The sequence below is a fragment of the Leptosomus discolor genome, chromosome 3, assembly GCF_034619465.1.
Source record: "Leptosomus discolor isolate bLepDis1 chromosome 3, bLepDis1.hap2, whole genome shotgun sequence".
Taxonomy (NCBI): domain Eukaryota; kingdom Metazoa; phylum Chordata; class Aves; order Leptosomiformes; family Leptosomidae; genus Leptosomus; species Leptosomus discolor.
The window spans coordinates 66598174-66617666 of record NC_141393.1 but is presented as its reverse complement, the minus strand read 5'-3'; the positions used below and the strand labels follow the sequence as shown (position 1 = coordinate 66617666).

Sequence of the window (19493 nt, the reverse complement as noted above, 5' to 3'; positions counted from 1 at the left end):
AGTCTGCTGGTGAAAATGGCCTTTGTCTCAAAGTTGGCAAAGATTTAAAACGACAAGGGGAGAGAAATCTGGGATAGGGAGGCAAAAGTGCTCAATATGATCTTTTGTTTGTCTATTTGTTTGACTGGAAAAAGTACAGATCCTTTGGGTGGTAGAAACAAGCATCTCCTTCACAAATGTAGAAACAGCCTGAAGTCTACAACTGCTAGCAGCCTAGAAAGCTTAAAATTTGAATAATTACTATTAAAATGCAGTGAATGGCTAGGGAATCTGGTCCCTTCTTGGAGGAGAAAACTGTGACTTGATTTGAGTTGACTGTCACATGGTATAACAACATCATTAAGTAAAAATCCACTGGAATGAAGCAGAGAAACTGCTTACACAGGCTAGCCAGGACCATTCCCCAGCTCTTTCTCGTGTAGCAGGTAACCAAGGGATCCTGCCCCTGGTACTCAATGCTTCTTCCACAAGCAAGGTTTCCTGGGGACCCACTGTTAGAAATCAGTGTATGGTGGCAATATTGTAATACAAAACCACTTGGCAATATTTGTAAGAGCATCCTGCTGTCATTAAAATTTGATTCAAATTCCAGATTAGACACTGAGGATGATGTAATGAAAGACCACTGTTTGGTTAAGCAGATTAGTTTTACTTCATTTTCTTATACAGCAGTATTTTAGCATTGTAATTATTACAATTTCTCAGTCAATTAATCCAGCATTGCTCTGGTCATTTGCAGGGAGTAATGCAAGGCACAGTACCTTATCTTGGTACCTTCCTCACTGATCTCATCATGCTTGACACAGCCCATCAGGACTATATCGAGGTAATTTGGGGCAATTTTTTGAATCCTAAATATCCTCCCTGCCTTCCCATCTGTTCCTGTATCTTCTACGGGGTTCTTGGGCCGTGCACAAAAATGGAGGAATCTATTTTCAAAAATAAAAAGGAAGCAACATGTAGTTTCATTAGCAACAAGAATCTTCTGTGAATTTGAGTGCAGCTATCTCAAGGGACAAGCTTAGCGCATTGTATTTTGTCTTGTTTCCTTAGGTTAGAAAACGTGAAGACAGGCTTTCCATTATTCTGTTTTATTTTTCTGAAAGCAACACTTTAGGTGTAAAGATTTCTGTGAATAATTGGTAAAATACATAGAATCACAAACTCATCTCTTCAGACTGATCACTGAAGTACTTCACTATTGACTTAGACATGTGTGAGCCCTAAAGTGATTAAAGACTTGGTTTTTTAATTTCTCCTTAGCTGAACAAGCAGGGGGAGCCAATCTAGGGAAAAGGGATTGCAAGAGAGTCCAGACATTTAACAGAGACTGAGGAGGGGGGCAATTTTCAAAGGTGCTTGTTTCAAAGGTTTTCAAACACCTTTGAAAATTGGCCCCATTAATGGCGACACTGGCAGAGCCATGCTGCAGGTGCTCAGCCTTCATTGTGCTGGTGTTGATATTTATAAGAACGGGCAAATACACTTCTCCCTGGGCTGCTAATGTTTGCTGGTTTATTTGGTTGCTGTTTGTTTTGCAAAATTGCACTAAAGCAGGCCTGTGTAAGGTTGCTATATATCCATTTTCGTTTTGGCAGTTTCCCTGCTGTCCATGCTTTGTGTTCAATTGGTGTTTCTGAAACTCACTGGGAACACTGCTAAACTCACAGCACAGGCAAAAGCCAAGTTTGTTTCTTGAATGCAAAATCCTGCTAGCATTTTCCAGACCTGATCTCGACACAGCTTTTATGAGCATTCTTGTATTGGGTTCTTCTTCTAATGGCAGATTGCCATTTAGGCCACAAGGACAGGTATCCTTTGGAGACGCAGATATATGAGTGCTGTAGTTTATACCAGATCTGGAAACAGTTATTTTTAGAAGGTCCTTTCTCAGGGCAGGTCTGTGCTTTACATTAGCCTTGCTACTTCATCCTGTGTGTGATTCAATTCAACTAAGCATGTGCTCTTCTACTCTGATCCCTTCTCTTTCTTTCCAACAGGGTGGTCTGATAAATTTTGAGAAGAGGCGAAGGGTAAGTTTGAATGTTCTGTGGTTTTCAGTTTACCGATGCTCTCTTCTAGAGCATTCTCTTGGTGAGGCCATGTGTCTTTGCTCAGGCGTATACAACAGCTGCTAATAATGCAAGTTCATGAGGAAAGAATAGATCCCTGAAATGCTGTGAGCCTCTGCCAAACTGTGAGGGGTGGCACAGGAAGAGAACCTACTTTTTTTAGATATGTGCAATAGGGGAGGAGGAGCTGCAGGCCACTTACTTCCATGGGATTTACATCTGGGGCATGCACATTTCCTCCATTTGGTGTTCCTGGGAATACGTTACAAGTGTATGTCCTATGTGTTCAGTCAGACCTGGTGGCATGAGCCTTTTGCTTTCCAGAAGACACAGTTTGTAAATATCTTCTTTCTGCTGCAGTAAACTATTTGTAGGTAAAAGGCTGCAGAGAGCACAATAGGTACATGGAACTGAGAAATAAATGCTATCAGTCTTTCCTTTCAGCCTGATCCTTGTTGGTCAGAGATAAGTAATGCTATGTAGGAGTAAAGGTACTAGGGTTACATCTGTCTGAATGAAGTCATGCCAAATATCTGTTCTGGGGTCTAAAAGCAGACTTGGATTTGGCTGTGATGGAGCCATTTCCTTCCCTTAGCTGCTCCCAGCGCTACAAACCACTTCTTGGACTTGTCTTGTACGTATAACTGCATGACTCAAGATACTACTAATGCAATACATGAGCTTCTCTGTGGTCATCAGTCCAGCTTCACACAAACCACTGGCAAAGCTGCCCTTTACCATGCAGAGTACTTGGCTCCCTTCCTGCATCCTGATTCTATAACCTGCTCTAACACAAGGGGTTGTTAAGGATTATTTTGGCAAAGCATGTATGCAAGTGGAGTTACAGAAAGAGAGGCACATTCTAGTTACATGTATTAAAGGTAGCATTTCGTGTTCCCCTGGTGCAAGTGTGAGTGCACAACACGCAAAGCTGGGGAGGATCAGACTCTCTGCTTTCATCGCAGGCAGCCCTGATTATTACCCTTGCTTGCTGCCTGAGAACCACCCAAGTACAGAGTATGATTCTTCTTGGAGCTGGGGGTGAGTGGGTAGGGTAATCTGAAGAATTTATGACCCTTTGCTACCCTCATTCCTAGAGGAACAACTGGAAGTGCTGCCATTCAGTGCGTTTGCACTGGCATTATAGTTCAGTCTTGGGAAAAGCTCTGTGGTGAAGTAGGATTCCTTGTGTTTGTCTTCTAATTTGTGCATGTCTGATGAAATGTTCACATTTCAATGCACATTACGGATGCTGAGGGGCAAAAAAAAAGAAAGACTTCATTGTCTGAAAAAATGGTTCTTGAAATAGTCACTCAACTGAAACTGAACTTCAGGTCAAACTAAGTTTGTCCTGGATCTGTTGTTGCATATGTTTAGTATATGAATGAGTTTGGCTTTATCTCGTTTTCTAATTAGAATTCATATTTGATTATTTATTTTCTTAGGAATTTGAAGTAATTGCCCAAATTAAGCTCTTGCAATCTGCGTGTAACAGCTATTGCATAACACCAGACAAAAAATTCATCCAGTGGTTCAGGACACAGCAGCATTTAACCGAGGAGGAGAGGTAGGTTCTCAGCCCAGCTGGCAAAGCAGGCTTTTCTTACCCCACACCCACCTGCAGGTGGGTCATGTCAGCTTTTAGCTATCCTGTTCCAGGAACTTATGTATATTGCTGCTCAAGGAGAGTGGAAATACATCTGCCTTCTGCTAGACAGCTGTAGAAAACATGTTGAATGCTTAGTAGGGTTTAGTTTTGAGATGGGAAATCCTATTTCTGACTTTGAAATATAATATTCTGTTGTGTTTGGGCTGTCTGTATGCCCAGACACACGCTTAGAAGTTGATCCTAAGGGACATCAAGATGCAGTCACTGAGCATTAGGCTGGTGGATGCAGGCATCAGGTAGCCAAGGCAACACAGAGCTCACTGAGTGCTCACCAGATAAATGTTGCCCGGGTGTTTAGGGTGGGTTTTGCAGCCCTGCTGAGTTCTATGCTACTGCACATGCTGCTAGACCAACTCAAGACAGTTTATTTACAGCACTTTAACATCTCCACTACGTTTTGAGTACCACTCTGCTGCGCTGTCTAAGAGTGCATTGTACTGAGTTGTAGTAAAAAAAAAAAAAGTCAACTAATCCAAGATTCATATTAAGTATTTTCTTTTTTTTTTTTTAAATTAAATGATGAACATCATCCAATTTTTAAAACTATTATAAGGAAGTGAAATATCACCTTCACAATGGTAAAATGTAGACAGAGCTATGTTCCTCTGTGGGGTTGCAACCTTCTGTGAAGTGGGAATAACTGAAGGTTTCTCAAATTTCTTGAATAATGCTGCTTTGAGACATATAACTAACAGTATTGTCTGTAAAAATTAACCCAGTGACCTCTGTTCTGCAGTTACAGCCTTTCACGTGAGGTTGAAACAGCTGCTGACACGAGCACCACATCACCAAAATCTCGGACGAGCATGGTGAAGAGGTTCAGCCTGTGAGTACGATGGGGCAAAGGGCATTTGGTGTGTTAATATGAACCTGAATAAATCAAACAAGCAGTACTCATTTCACCAGTTGAAGAACCTGGCTGGGGATCCAGACCACTGCATTACTTTAAGGAGACACCATCAGCTAGAAATGCACACTTCTGTCTGAAGCTGTCCCTTTCTATTGTTATAAATAGTCATGAGGATTATTAATCATGAAAGAGATTAGAAACAAACAATCCTTCCTCAGGTGTCAGAAAAAGGAACGATTTTAGTGCTGGATTATAAATTCAATATCTATTGTGTAATAACTTCCCTGAATGCAGTAGCAAAACAGAGTAAATGAGGATAAAGTCTGGCCTAGTCTAATTTGCTATACACAGGCAAAAATTCCTTGCAGGATTTTAATATGAAAATTAAGGTTAGCAAAAAGTCATTTGATAATAGAAACAATCTGCCTAACTGCCTTCAAGTTAGAGAAGAAAAAAAAATCAGGGGGACATGGTCCAATTTAGTCTAATACCACAAAGATTCAAACAGGAGGTGGGTGGAGAATGGGGCATGCAGCTAAGCAGACATGGGAAACAACAGGCTAGCAGGAATTTGGGGAAAGTTGCAGGGAATGCAAGCAGAGATCAAGGACTGAAGTAAAAATACCTTGAAGGTGAGAAATTTGAACCTGATGCAAAAGCAGATATGAAGGGACTCCCACATACCAGTGGCACGATCAAGATGAGGGGGGAAATGATGAATTTAACAGCACTATCAGCTCTTAACTGTCCTTTCCTGCTTGGTTCTTGTACCTAGTTTCCTCAGAACAGCCTGTAGCCATTCACTTCATGTCAGCACTACTGCAGGTTAGGGTCTGAAAGAAAAACAGGCGTTTTCAATCTAGAGTTTTGAGTTCTGATACACACACACAAAAAAAAATTAAAAAAAAAATCTGGGCAGCTGTTTGGAATGAGTTTCAATTATCCGAGTTGGTGGTGATATATTATGAGAATGTGAGCTTTGAAGATGCCTGAATTCTCAGTGGCCTCTCATTTGTGTCTCCCTTGGCGCGTGCCTAAGCAGTGCGTAAGAATTGTCACTGCGGAGCACAGGCCAGGCTTTATTCTCTTGTTTCTGTGTTTCAGTGCTGTAGTATTGTAATTTACTGTGTTGAGTTTGTTTGCCATGTGCAGTCTTTGTCTAAACAATTGTTTCATCTGCACTCCGAATGTATTTTGCAAATTAATACTGTAGAAAAGACTGGCATAATTCATCCTGGCAACAGTGAGTGACACCTCTCTAAATTGGTTTTAATCACTAACTGCATGCTGACATAGCATCTAACTCACCTTGCTTCTCTATATACTATACAAGTTTGTTTCCTTTGACACTCCTTTAAATTTACTTGACCTGCATTTGGAGATGAGTCTTGGAGAGGGAGAGCCTGTAATTTACACTTTCTTGTGATCATGTACATCTCCATTCAGGCTCTTAAGAGAGAAACTGGTATCTGTAGCACCTTTATTGAGTGAAAGAATTTGCAGCGGGGATGAACTTGCCTTTTGAACACCTATGCCTGGTGTGTGGCCATGCATTACCTTTCACATAGTTTCATTTACTCATGGCAACTGAGTATGTCTTGAGCTGTCAGAGGGACCAGGGTGTGACAGCAGTGTGCAGGAGCGTGTAAGGTGGAGCCAGCTGCCATGCCTCTAACTTGCCCCTCGTCCCTTGGCTTGTAAACACATCAGGTTTATGGTCAATCATTTCCTAGCAATTGAGTCTGAAAATTTAACAGACCAAAGAGGAGTTTAATTTGTGATACTTGGGCATTAGCTCAGATTTTGGCCTTGCAGCTGGTGGGTGCACTAGGTCAAAAAGGTAGTGTGCAACAAACTCTCTTTACAAACCATATAAACAATATAGAGGAAATGAAAACAATAGGCCGCTCAAGATAGGAAAACAAAACAATACGTAAGACTTTTGAACCAAGTGACAGCTTTGCTCAGCCCAGCTCTGTTCTGCTGTCACTTACTGGCTTTTATGCTTTCTTTTCTAGACTGTTTCTAACTTCTGAGGTGATCACCCATAGCACACCCATCAAAGAGCCCAAACCCAAACCTACTCCACGTGGGAGCTCTGGTGAAAGCACGGACTCGGCTAGCATTTCGTCATGTGAATTGAATCACTCTGAACTCGAAGATGTCTCCATCGCTCTTGTAGGCGATGGCCTACAGAAAAAGGTACGGTCTGGGCCTTGTTGCCAGCTTAAATAGCCTGTGAGAGACTGTCAACACTGCATGCAGGCCCTAGATGCTTGCCCAAGCCTGTTGGTCTTGACTAGAGCATTCCTTTTAGTGGAACGGAGAGACTCTAGAAATAAATGTGTAAAAACGGAAGCAATCCAGTCAGGATTTTTGTGGAATCCCTTCTATTTTGCCGAGGTACAAGGCAGACTGAGGTTGTCCTTCCCTGAAACCAGATTTTCTTGTGGTGCCTGGCGGTGATTCGGTTCAGGGGAGGCCCTGGAGAAGCACAAGGTTAATTTTCCTTTCAGTCCCTCATTGTGCTTTTTGAGAGGGATGGGGCAGGCTAGCAGCACTTCTACCTTTTAGCCTGTGCAAAGTCAGGCGAGGAGCCTGAGCATCATGCTTGCTTATGGCACAGTGCAGTGTGACATTAGCAGTGACATGAACAAGAGGATTGATAAGTCCCCACAAACAAATCAAATTAAACAGGAGATGGGATCAGTTGGAGTAAGAACAACAGCTAGTCATTTCCTCCTTGAATATCTCAGGCTTGATGAGTTACCCTGCTGGTAGCAGCCTGCTGTCATGTCCGTCATGCTCAATCGGCTGTAGCAGGAAAAGGAAGTTTGACTTTAGCAGCCGTGTGCTCACCAAGGAAAGCCCAGATGCAGTAAAGCTGTGCCTGCACTCTGGGAAAAGGTGTTTTCTGGGTGGGAAAGCTCATGTGCATTGGTAACAGCCTAATCCTGGGGAAGGCAGAGCAGCTGCAGTTGACCTGATAGGCAGGTAAGGTCAGAGCTTGCCAGCCCTATGGGTTTGACCTCCTGTGAGCTCCCTGCTGCCAAGATGAACACCTGGCCTTGGCTCGGCTTAATTCCATTGGGGAAGTCAGTGTGCAGCACGGTGCTGCTGCACCTCCTCCTGCACGCCAGCTCACTCTTAGCACTCGCAACCGGTGTCTTACACTGAACCAGTGTGCTAGGAAATCCCTTCTTTTGCAGAGAAGGCAAAGCCCTACGCCCCACACACTGGCAGCTGGGTCACCCCATGGCACAATGAGCATAAGGCTGAAGCTGTGAGTGTTCGTGCTGAGAGCAGATGGGCCAGGCGTGCGCTGTTAGCACCCAGAGACAAGCTACAGGCAGGAAACCAGCAAAAGGGATCGGATAGGGGGATCCACAGGGATGTCTTTCCTACATACTCTTCTATTTTGAACTAAATTGTGTTAACTACAGTTGAAGCCCTTCTCAAGGATGTTTTGCTGAAGAGTGTCATACTGGGGTTTAGTTTATGGATATTTTAAATTAAATTGAACGAAACGTTCTTAAACCAAAGGAAGCGCGAAGTCCTTGACACTGGCTTCCATAAATAGTTTAATTGTTTAAACTGTTTAACTGTTACGGTGGTTTTGACAAGCAAGTTGGAGAGAGACGATCCTCTCAGCAGTTTTTGAGTAAGGCAAACGAAGAGAAAGGAAAAACCCCTGAGCAGCAGGGGAAGGAAGGGGGCAGTTCCCAATGAAAAACAAATATTCAAGGAGAAGTGGCAGTCAGGGAGGCATGTGTGTATTTTCACTCAAGTAAAGGCTCCAACCTGGAGCAGGAGCAGGGGTGCCCGTGACGCCCTCTGCTCTTTCCCAGCCTGTCCCAGTCCCTGGCCCGTTGCCCACAATCTGATTCTGTTCGTTGTATCTGCTGCCACCTCCTGGCCTGCTCTTACTGAGAGACAAGATCAAGCGGAGCACAGTGTCCAGCATATGGAATTGGAAATAAATTTTCATTAAAATAGTGAAATTAATCAAGTGAAGTTCACTTTTTCTGGAGGCAAGGAATACCACTACCAGCCTGCTGGACAGCGTAGATGACTGAGGTTTTGTATATGCCTTCTGCTTTCTCAAGGTGCTTCCTCTGGAATAATACACGCAGACACAGAAAATGTCCAGTTTATGACAGTGTTTTTCTTCCTCTTTGTTGTGTAGCGCTCTGAATCCTCCGAATCCTCTGAATCCTCAGAATCCTCCGAATCCTCCTGTTTCTCCACCCATTCCATGGATGCATCGTCATCGGGGGTGTCATCTTCAACCTCATTCAATGACAAGTGCTCTGTCTCTGTGACACCCATTACCTCAAAAGTACTTCCTCCTGTTTACAACCAGCAGAACAAAGATACATGCATTGTCCGGATCAGCATAGAAGACAACAATGGCAATATGTACAAGAGCATCCTGGTGAGTGGTGTGGAACAGCAAAATGCTGTTACTGTTGGTGATGTTTTCATCCAGGACGTCATAAACAAATGGTACTTTTAGTTTTGAAAACACCTATTCACTGAGCTTGACTAATCAAACCTGGCTTGAAGGGGAAAATGACAAATGTTACAATTCAAAATATGTGGAGCATGGAATAAATGAGAGGTTTATAAATAGCATTTTTGTGGAAGTTTCTGGTCTTGAAATCAAAGCTTGTATCTTATCAAAAAATTCAAAGTGAAGCATCCTGATCGAGTGCAGGCTTCGCTGCTCCTGCCCTTCTACTAGCACTAGCTGCTTTTTTTCTAGCTCAGAATTCATGTGCAAGTTTTGACACAAGAGGCCACGTGCCAAGTTTTTCCTGCAGCAGCTTTCCCCAGGAGCTGGTTTCTGGAAGTAGGGAGCTGTATGCGAGGAAGCCGACAAGCGCTTTAGTTACGCAGCTTTTCTCTGCGGCAAAGGTTGCCAGACCAGCAGCATCCCAGTGGTCAGGTGTTTCCCTCGATGCTGATTCCGTGGAGGGATTCTGGCAGCGCTGGGCCAGTGTCCGAGGGAGCGCAGGGCCTGTGCTGGACCGTGGGCTATGTGACTTGCCAGCATGCGATCTCTGCAGATACCTGACGGAGACTCAGCTGCTGAGCAAACACTCTGGGTCCCTCTCGGCCTGGGATGAACAAACACAGAGGGGGTTAGTTCTTAGCACGTTTAGCTACCTTATGATTTTAACCTCCCCAGACTGCAAAGAGCCATTCCTGAGGGCCTGACAAATTTGACTACTGGCAAGACAGGTCTTCCTTTTAACTGCATAATGCTCTGGAGGGAGCCCTGTATCTGCCCTGGATGCACAGCACTTCCACAGCAGACAGTAAACCCAGTTACAAGGCCAAAAATCTTTGCAGGATGTCAAAGTATTTTGCACAGGAGACTGCAGATTAATTGATGTCTGCAAACAACAGACAGGGGCAGCTATTTATGTGGACTTTTATGGCTAGTGACATCAACATCTCATCTCTCAAAGCGTTTCCTCAGGAAAGCAGACATTTGATTTACTGCTGTCTCTTCTAGTACAGTATCATCTGTAGTCTTGAACTAAAAAACCCACCACCACCAAGTGTCACAAATACCATGTTTTAGTATCTAGCAGTACCTACTACTTTGTTACTGGCCCATTGTATTCTTTCAGTTCTCCAAAATCTTTTCCAAGACCAAGTGGTCCGCAGAAAGGCAAGCCCTTGTTAATTATTAAATCATTATACAGAGTGAGTAAGCAGAGTCTCTCACTGCAACTCTGTCTTTCCAGATAACTAGCCAAGACAAAACTCCTGCTGTCATCCAGAGAGCTATGTTGAAGCACAATCTGGAATCTGATGCAGCTGAGGATTATGAGCTTGTACAGGTCATCTCTGACGACAAAGGTAAGGAAGCAGAACTCTGCTTCTGCTTGAAAAGTTCTGATGGGTTTTGAAGGAAAGTGTAAAATGTGAAGCAACGTTAGAAATCAATGGGACATGTTGTCACAGCTGCCAGTGAGAATAAAGCCCCTCAGTAACTGGTGCGCAGGGATGATTGATCACGGCCTGTCAGCACGTTACTTTATACAGGCAGAGCTGCCCTGTGGGTTGCCGGGTAGGCCTTGGTATGTGCACTGCGACTGCAGAGCTATCAACTGAAGAGCAGCTGCTCCATGTCCCCGAGCCATTGCAGGGCTTTTGGCACAGACCCCTCTTGGAGCGATTGCCAGGGCCTCTGCCAGGCTGGAAGTGGTCTGAGTTTGGCCTCCATCTCCTCTCCTCTGCCATCCTGCTCCCCCTTTTTTGTGGGACAGCTGCTGTGGGCACCACCCAATGCAGCTTCAGCTGAAGAGGCACAGCAGAACAAGGAAAAGGGGCCCAGTGCTGCCTGGCTGTGTATGCTCCGTCCGTTCACCTGATCCCTGTTCTCTCCTGGCTTTCCTTCTGCTACATGCAATACTGCAAATTAACACTTGCTCTGGTCCCTCTTTTGCAGAGCTGGTGATCCCAGGCAACGCCAACGTGTTCTATGCCATGAACAGCCGTGTGAACTTCAATTTCATCCTGCGGAAAAAAGCTTCAGTCAACGGGCAGATGAAAATGAGGAGCCATTGCGGTCTGACGCTCCCCAGAACTGCCAAATGGGGGTGCTGGAGCAACAGGCCTAGCAAAATTGCACTGTAAGGGAGACAAGGCTGCAGAGGAGAGCTGGCGGAGAACTGTACCTTTGCTACCATCCAGTATTACAGGATCACAGCAAGTAAATGTGCCAGTATTCAACTTTGAAAATATTTGAGGCTGAAATGCAAAGTGAAGAGAAAGATCTGCAGACAGAGTCTCTTCTTGCTTGCAACAGATAGGGACAGACAGACACGGATTTACGGGACAGTACGGGCTGGAATTTTTTTTGTTTTGCACATTAGCCTAGGAAGGTGAGACCCCCCCCAGTTAGAGGGGAAAACAGGACTGCAACATTTGTCTTAAGAACACCAACAAGCCAACTATTTTTTGTGAGAAAACATTTTCCTTTGTGCCAGTATTACATAGAAGAATGTCTAAATTTATTTTTATAAAACTGGAGAAGAAAAGTCTCAATACACTTCTGCCGGAACCAAGGAGGAGGTCCCAGCCAGCCCCCAGCTGACTGAGGTTTGCAGAAGGTGTGGGAGAGCTGAGCACCGATAGCAGTTGCTGCCTCCGGGAGGCACTTGCATTCACAAAAAAAGCAGGATGGGTACCTCCCCAAAACGCTCATCGCTGGGCAGAAACTGCAAGTGTGTGTACTGTTTTCATACAGCTGGCAAGGTTCTTTTTGCACTTGTTCCACGCCAGAAAATTACCTATTTTGGACTTTTTTCCAAAGAACTTTCAAAGAATGGACTGAACTTGCTTTTGGATGAATGTCATGGTTTGTTCACGAACAAGGCAAACACTACTTGTCCGGATTTAGGTCTTGTCTTAATGCCACTACAGGGTGGTTTGCCTTTTACTTTGCTAATGCATTGAACAGAAATCAATGCCTTTTGCATGTACTCTGAAATGACTGATGTACCTCTTTGTAATGTGCAATAACTCTTCAAGAGCAAAACTTTAAACTCACGTTTTCATTCACGAGGGGCAACTACATGACCTTTTATTTAAAAGTGGGTAGTGAGAGGAGACAGCATGGTTTTAAGCATTACCCTAAACAACCAGAGATTTTTATATACTTGTAGCATTATTATGCATAATATACAGGCACCTCCCTTGCTCTTTATATACATCTATTAAATGAATTTCCTGACATGGTACATCCTTTCAGCTGGAATAAAGAATTCAGTCATTTGTTCTCTGGGAAACTTTGGATGACATACTTCTTGAGTCTTTTCCCAGAACACAGGCTTCCTTGAAAGGACAGTTAAGAGGTTTTATTTTTAAAAGCCATAAACGAGACATTGGATTGTAAGCAGCCCTTACTGAAGACTGTTTTTGAGATACATTAGTATTGGTTAAAATAAACTCAAATATTGAATTTTATACATGCGTGGACCTCTTTTCCCCCCCATCAGCTCTGTAGCACTGGTTTTCAAAACTGGGCCTGGATTACATTAATGATCAGTGATAAACTCACGATGCAAACAACATAGGGTTGTACTACGTTTTACACTACATTTGAAGATTTATGACCTCTATTTACAAGTAGCACCATGCGGGTCCTAGTCTGAATAGTTTAGTAAGTCCAACTGCATTTTTGTTGAGAGGGTGAAGATGGTGAGTTTGTAACTGAGCCTCGAGCTTTGCACAGAGTTAGGGCAAGATTACAACAGAAGTTCAGTTTTCTTTGCATTTCAGTGTAAGCACGCATTGATGTCTGTATGGGATTATTTGTTAAGTACTTTTGTTGAGTGTTGTATTTGTTGAGTATTGCTCACTCAGAGGTTGTATGTCTGCATTTAAGTTGAAAGGTGAATGTTCTTGATTTTAAAATTGCATCCTTCAAAAGGTTATATATGAAAAAGATTTTTTTTTTTAATTGCTTATCTGTAATCTTTATACAATAAGTATATAAACTTTTTTCCACTAATATTTGCCTGGAGTTAATCTATTTTCTTCTCTTAAACTTTATTACTGCATGTCAGTTGGGTTTTTTTTACATCTCACATCACTTCCATCACTGTAACTCTCTTCAGCTTCATCACTTTCACTGTTTTAACTGTTCTTAACTTCTAGCTCCCACAACTCACCTTCCCTGCCACCCAGAGAACTTGGAACACCACATTTTAGCCGTATTCCTGTTAGCTTAACCCTTCAGCTACAACCTTCCTTCAGCATTGTTTCACTCTTCAACATCACATCCAGTAACAGTTTTGTACTGTTTCTAACACTGTCAGTATTACTGTTGTGCTTTTCTAAATTTTTTTAAATTCCTAAAGGTTTTTATGAGGACAGCTTCTCTGTTTCTTAAGCAGCGTGTCTGGAAGGGCTGTCCGAGTAAACCAGTCTCTCACCTGCACTACCCAGTGAGTGGCAGCAGCTAATGATGAGCTGTATGTAGATGACTTGCAAGCTGCAGCAGTGCAATGAGCTTGTTGAGAGCTAAAGGTAAATGTCAGCAAAGCAAAAACCATCCCAGTGCATCAGTCATTCACGCCAATCTGCAACTGCTATGGAATATTTTGTGCCATTTTTTGAGCTTTCAGTTTAATGATTTCTTTTGTAACTAACTGGGTAACTTATACCACACAAATTTTTAGAACTACTTCTTCATGAATTCATTCTCTTTTAGGTCACTGAATGATTTCTGCAGCAAGTTAATACCAAAAAAAAAAAAAAAAAGTTTTGAGTGTTTCCATCTTTTCCCCATGGCTGATCCTGGCATTTTCTCCTCCTGGCCTCACAACCATTTGCCTGTTGGGGTTTTTTCCTCCCCTGCACACGATTCAAATGTTTGGAGCAGCTTCTTCTACCTTTCAGCATACTCACTCTTCCCCTCAGACCACTCACACAGACAACCTGCCATTTCACAACTTAAGCCAGCATTGGGGGAGACTCCTAAAACTGCCAAAAGTTACTGTGTCACTGAGTTGTGCAGTTGCCTTTATCACTAAAGGGTGCCTTATGTTACAATAGCAAAGGCAAAAGATGACCCTGAATTTAAGCTGCCTCCTGCTTTTTTTTTCTACTTTAATTACCTATGGAGACAAAACACAACAACAAAATCTTACTCTTATTTCCTTCAGGGTAAATACGATCTAGCTGTGAACTAGGAATTTCATATTGCCATATTGAGAGTACACCACCACCTTTCCTTTCTTAAACAAAAGCAAAGACAGGGTTCTTTGGTTACACACAGTCTTATTGCAGACAATCATTTTAGGGCCTGACACCATAACGTTTCTTGTGAACAAGCTGGTTTTTTCAGCTGGCTTGCTACTTATACAGCTTGCTTGCTTGGTGACCCGCCTAGTCGATGAGAGGAAGGCTGTGGATGTCACTTACCTGGACTGTAGTAAAGCCTTTGACACTGTCTCCCACAGCATTCTCCTAAGAAAGCTGGCGGCTCATGGCCTAGGCAGCTGCACACGAAGCTGGGTTGAAAACTGGCTGGATGGCCGAGCACAGAGAGTGGTGGTGAATGGGAGTTCAATCCAGCTGGTGGCCGGTCACAAGCAGTGTCCCCCAGGGCTGAGTATTGGGACTGGTCATGTTTACATCTTTATTGGTGATCTGGGTGAGGGGATTGAGTGCTCCCTCAGTAAGTTTGCAGATGACACTAAATTGGGTGGGAGTGTTGATCTGCTCGAGGGTAGGAAAGCTCTGCAGAGGGATCTGGACAGGCTGGATCGATGGGCTGAGGCCAATTGTATGATGCTCAACAAGGCCAAGGGCCGGGTCCTGCACGTGGGTCACAACAACCCCGTGCAGCGCTACAGGCTTGGGGATGAGTGGCTGGAAAGGTGCCTGGTGGAAAAGGACCTGGGGGTGCAGGTCGACAGCCGGCTGAACATGAGCCAGCAGTGTGCCCAGGTGGCCAAGGCAACCAACAGCAGCATCCTGGCCTGTATCAGAAATGGTGTGGCCAGCAGGAGTAGGGAGGTGATCGTGCCCCCATACTCAGCACTGGTGAGGCCGCACCTCGAACACTGTGTGCAGTTTTGGGCCCCTCACTACAAGAAGGACATTAAGGTGCTGGAGCGTGTCCAGAGAAGGGCAACAAAGCTGGTGAAGGGCCTGGAGAACAGGTCTGATGAGGAGAGTCTGAGTGAACTGGGGTTGTTTGGTCTGGAGGAGAGGAGGCTGAGGGGAGACCTGATCGCTCTTTGCAACTACCTGAGAGGAGGTTGTAGTGAGGTGGGGGTTGGTCTCTTCTCCCAAGTAACAAGTGATAGGACAAGAGGAAATGGCCTTGAGTTGTGCCAGGGGAGGTTTAGATTGGACATGAGGAAAAAATTTCTTTACTGAAAGAGTGGTCAAACATTGGAACAGGCTGCCCAGGGAGGTGGTGGAGTCGCCACTGCTGCAGGTGTTCAAAAAAATGTGTAGATGTGGCACTTCAGGACATGGTTTAGTGGGCACGGTGGTGTTGGGTCAACGGTTGGACTTAATGATCTCAGAGGTCTATTCTAGCCCAATGATTTTATGAACTTTATGAATTATACTTTGTAAAACCTGTTTCTAGCTTCTACTGGTCTGTCACAACACTCACTGGTGTAGGCACTGCTGGTGGGTTTATTTTGGGGTTTTTTTGGTTTGTTTGGTTGGTTGGGTTTTTTTCCCATCAGCTGGGGGCTCCTGGGGCTTAGCTCAGATGCTCCACAGCAGAGCTAAAATCCCATACCAAAAAGAGGGTGGGAAAAAACAAAAGAAAAAAAGAAAAAAAAGAAAAAAAGGTATAAGAAAAAAAAAAAAAAAGCGCCCTCTCTGGTTCATGAAGCAGCCTGGCAAATTCTTACCTTATCCCTTGTTAAGTTCTGCTAACAGAAACTAATTTTCAAGAAGTACGACCAAATGCATGACCACAGTGCAAGGCACTTCCACGTTTGGGCTGTGGGTGCAGCAGGGATGCCCCTTCCATGCCCGAGCTGCACCATATCCCAGGACAGTGCAGCCCCTGCCCTGTGCACAGCAAACAGCCGCCTCAGAGCCAGAAGGCTGGTTCAAGCTGGCCCTCCTACTTGCACTCAGTTTTGAAGCCCATTAAATGAGTCAAAAAAAAAAAAAAAAAAGTACATGGAAAGTGTAAAAATATCAGAAAAACACAGAAGTGTTTCAACTGGCTCCTACTTTTCCAAAACACAGTTAATTCCGAGGAGGGCAAAGCCTGGGCAACACCTGCCAAGGAACCGAAACACAGACAGGGAAAAACAGCACTTGTCATAGCAGGTAGAACCACTGGCCATGCACCAGGTTTTTGCATATGTAAATAAACAGAAAATTGTGTACACACACACATACAGGTAAAAGAACAAACAGCTAGGCTGAGGTCATGTCTGCTCTGAAATGGACACATTCATTTAATTTGTTACATCTGTATTAATTTGTTCCTCCCCTCCCCTAAACTGCCATCCAGTTCCTTGTACCCCTCCCTTCCAGAATCAACTAAAAGAAAAAACACGCCCACAAAAAAACAAACCCCAAACCCAACACCAGCTCTGTAGTCAAGATGTTTTTAATAAGCTGCTACTGCTCTATTTAAGGAAATCGAAGTTAAATAACACGCAGCCTCCCTGAGCACCCAAACCAGCTCCACCGACAGTGTCACCGCGTGAGCGCGCGGTGTTGCCCAGCGCCGTTCCGCGAGCGGGCTGACACGTCCGCACAGCAGCTTCACCTGTCGGTCAGTGCCAGCCGCATCCAGCTGCGGGCCCCTGCCCTCACCACGGCTGCGGGACTTGCTGTGAGGCTGGGGTAGCCCAGTGGCTCCAACACAAACAGCTGCACAAGCGTTGCAGAGACCTTTGTTACTTTTTATTAGTTGAATGAGCTACCTTAAGGTTAAAAAAGAAAGGGGACTTAAATCCCGCCCCCCCCCTTTTTTTGTTTAAATAATCCATGCTCCATGGCAAATACAGTGATGGTCCCCACAGAAAAGACCAAAAAGGGGCAGCTGTGAGGCTGTGCCACAGACCACGTTCCCACCCACGAGCCCAGCAGGACCCGAGCACAGCAAGCAGCTCCAGGAGCTGGGATGGCACACTTCCCTTCACTCCTTTCCCTCTCCAGCCCCCAGCATGAAGTGGGGAGTATCGTGAGAAGCATCAGGGTCATCTTCAGCCAAGATGTTAATGGAGAAAGTGCTTCAATAGGATCATGAACGGTCAGAAGAGCAAGGGCTGGAAAAACCAGAGCTCTTGCTGACACAGGTAAATCACTCCCATGGTTGGGGGAAAGAGAGGCCTCTCTTCCAGACACAGAGATGGGTGTTTCACAGAACAAAAAGCACATGAAGGTGGAAAAGATAAGGAGTGGCGATGCATATGAACACAGCATAACCATAACAAGCCTTCACGTGGAGAGGCAGCTGCAATATTAGATCAGAGAAATGATACCAGGGCAAAAGAACCCACCCACCAGTGCTGGCTCATCCCTGCTCTTCTACCAGACCTAGATGCGCATGCACGTCGTGGTATCTACAGGGACACCTCACGATATGCTGGATGCTTACCAGTTCACAGATGTCCTGCTTCTGAAGGCCACACCAAGCTTCTTACCAACATCCCTGGGACTGCCGTGCACAACAGTGCTTCAAACAGGTCAGACCTGCCATTTGTAAAGCGAGACCTGAGAGGAAGCGAGAGGGCTTGTCAGAGAGGAGTGCTCCAGGCTGCGCGCGGCGGCCCACAGACCTGCTCTCCGCACTCACCACGTCGCATACGCACCTGCTCCAGCCTGGACAGCAGAACGAACATGGCTTCCAGGCGGTAGCTGCAGAACAGGCACATTGGTATGTCCAGCAACTCCATGGCAGAGTGGCACAGATTAAAAACTCTTGAGCTGGCCTTCCCCAGCCAGGGCTACTCCCACCCAATGAAAAATACACACAGCTGCTCATCTTGCACCAGGTTCTATGTATTATCAGACCGGCTGACAGGTAGTAACACGTTGTCTTCAGCGGAAAGCACAACATTGATCAGTAATTATTAAAAAAAAACAAAGTTAAAAAAAAAAAAAACCACCAACCACACATACTCGACTGCACAGATCTGCCAGCAGGTGAGTCCCTAGATGGCAAGTCCAGAGGGCGTTCCCCCCACTGCAACAGCAGCCTGTAGCTTGAGGTCTGTGCCGGCTAACCTAAGCAGTGTAGTCCATGATCACCTGGCTTCTGAGAAACATTTACAAAAAACCCAACAAACCAAAACACCATACTCTGTTGACATGTTAGCCAACAGCAAGTACCTCAGAACTTATCCAAAGAAAAGACAAGTTTGCACCTCACATGAAAAAAATATCAAGGCAAGTTGCCTTTCCGTCCTGTAACGCACAATTCTATCAAGGCTGTTAAGAACAGTACGACTGACAACACGAACATTTCCGCAGGTTGTTTTGTTTTTATAAAGATAGTCTCAAGCACTTCATAACCAAACTTTTAAAATTTAAAGTTCCCAGAAGTCCTACACTTGTTTTATGGCCTAATTAAACAGGCCTGCAAATAGGTTGTCAGGCTTTGTTTTCCTGAAGGAATAAATTGAGGCAGGGGGTGAAGCAGGACATGACACGGACTAACTCTGCCTATGTTCCCTTCAGGCAGTGCAGAGACAAATCCAGCAACATCCACTTTCTCTGCTAGCTTCCAAGATTTTAGACATGCCAAGACATCAGCCTGTTTAGATGGGATCTAGCAAGTTTTGAAATTTGCAGAGGGGAAGCCAGCAATAGTTTTCTATAGAAGTGTGATGAGGCAAAAGACATTACAGAGGAGTGTTGCTCTAGTGTGCAGAGCATTTCTGAAAACCATCTTGATTCTGACAGGGATCTCTTTGAAAAATAAAACCAAATAACCCCAACGCTTGCCTGCAGTTTCTCTCAGTTAACAGGGTTATAAAAGCCTACAAACCTACAAGGAGTAACAGTTACGCAGCAGCCCAGTTACAGCTATCCAGAAAGGTATTAACACTTGTACATCTCTATATATTAATCTTTATAAATACAGTATTCTACATGAGGAACTGTAGAAAGACGTCATTCAAGGTTGTTTTTTTACAAAAGCTTGTGAGGGCTTTTGTTCAGAACTCTGCCTTTTTTCTGCCAGCCTGGCACACTCGTTCTTTTTCCTCCTTCATCTCCCACCCAGGCCTAAGCGGCTTGGTTAACTGTCAGGTCCAACCACTGTGCTTTGCCATTCGAAGCAGTGGGAAGGAGACCACATGAAGAGCTGCTCTACAACTTTCAAGGGTGAAAAGCTAAAGTGTGAGGCAGGTTCAGCTGTCAACAGAGTCCCAGGGGAAGCAGGCAG

At 44.5% G+C, this 19493-nt stretch overlaps 1 protein-coding gene across 3 annotated transcripts in view; it reads left to right on the top strand.

Annotated features, from left to right (window-relative positions):
• RGL1 (ral guanine nucleotide dissociation stimulator like 1) overlaps positions 1–11242 on the top strand; it is an 81848-nt gene extending 70606 nt beyond the window's left edge. The window contains exons 11-18 of one of the 3 annotated variants that reach the window (XM_086462337.1): positions 740–826; positions 2001–2033; positions 3518–3639; positions 4478–4567; positions 6610–6769; positions 8778–9026; positions 10348–10462; positions 11055–11242. In XM_086462337.1, coding sequence (XP_086318463.1) covers positions 740–826; positions 2001–2033; positions 3518–3639; positions 4478–4567; positions 6610–6769; positions 8778–9026; positions 10348–10462; positions 11055–11242 — 1044 coding nt within the window. Of the gene's footprint in view, positions 1–739; positions 827–2000; positions 2034–3517; positions 3640–4477; positions 4568–6609; positions 6794–8777; positions 9027–10347; positions 10463–11054 lie in introns of all 3 variants that reach the window. The other 2 variants (XM_086462336.1, XM_086462338.1) reach the window with 2 other exon arrangements.
• Positions 11243–19493: the final 8251 nt, after the last annotated feature.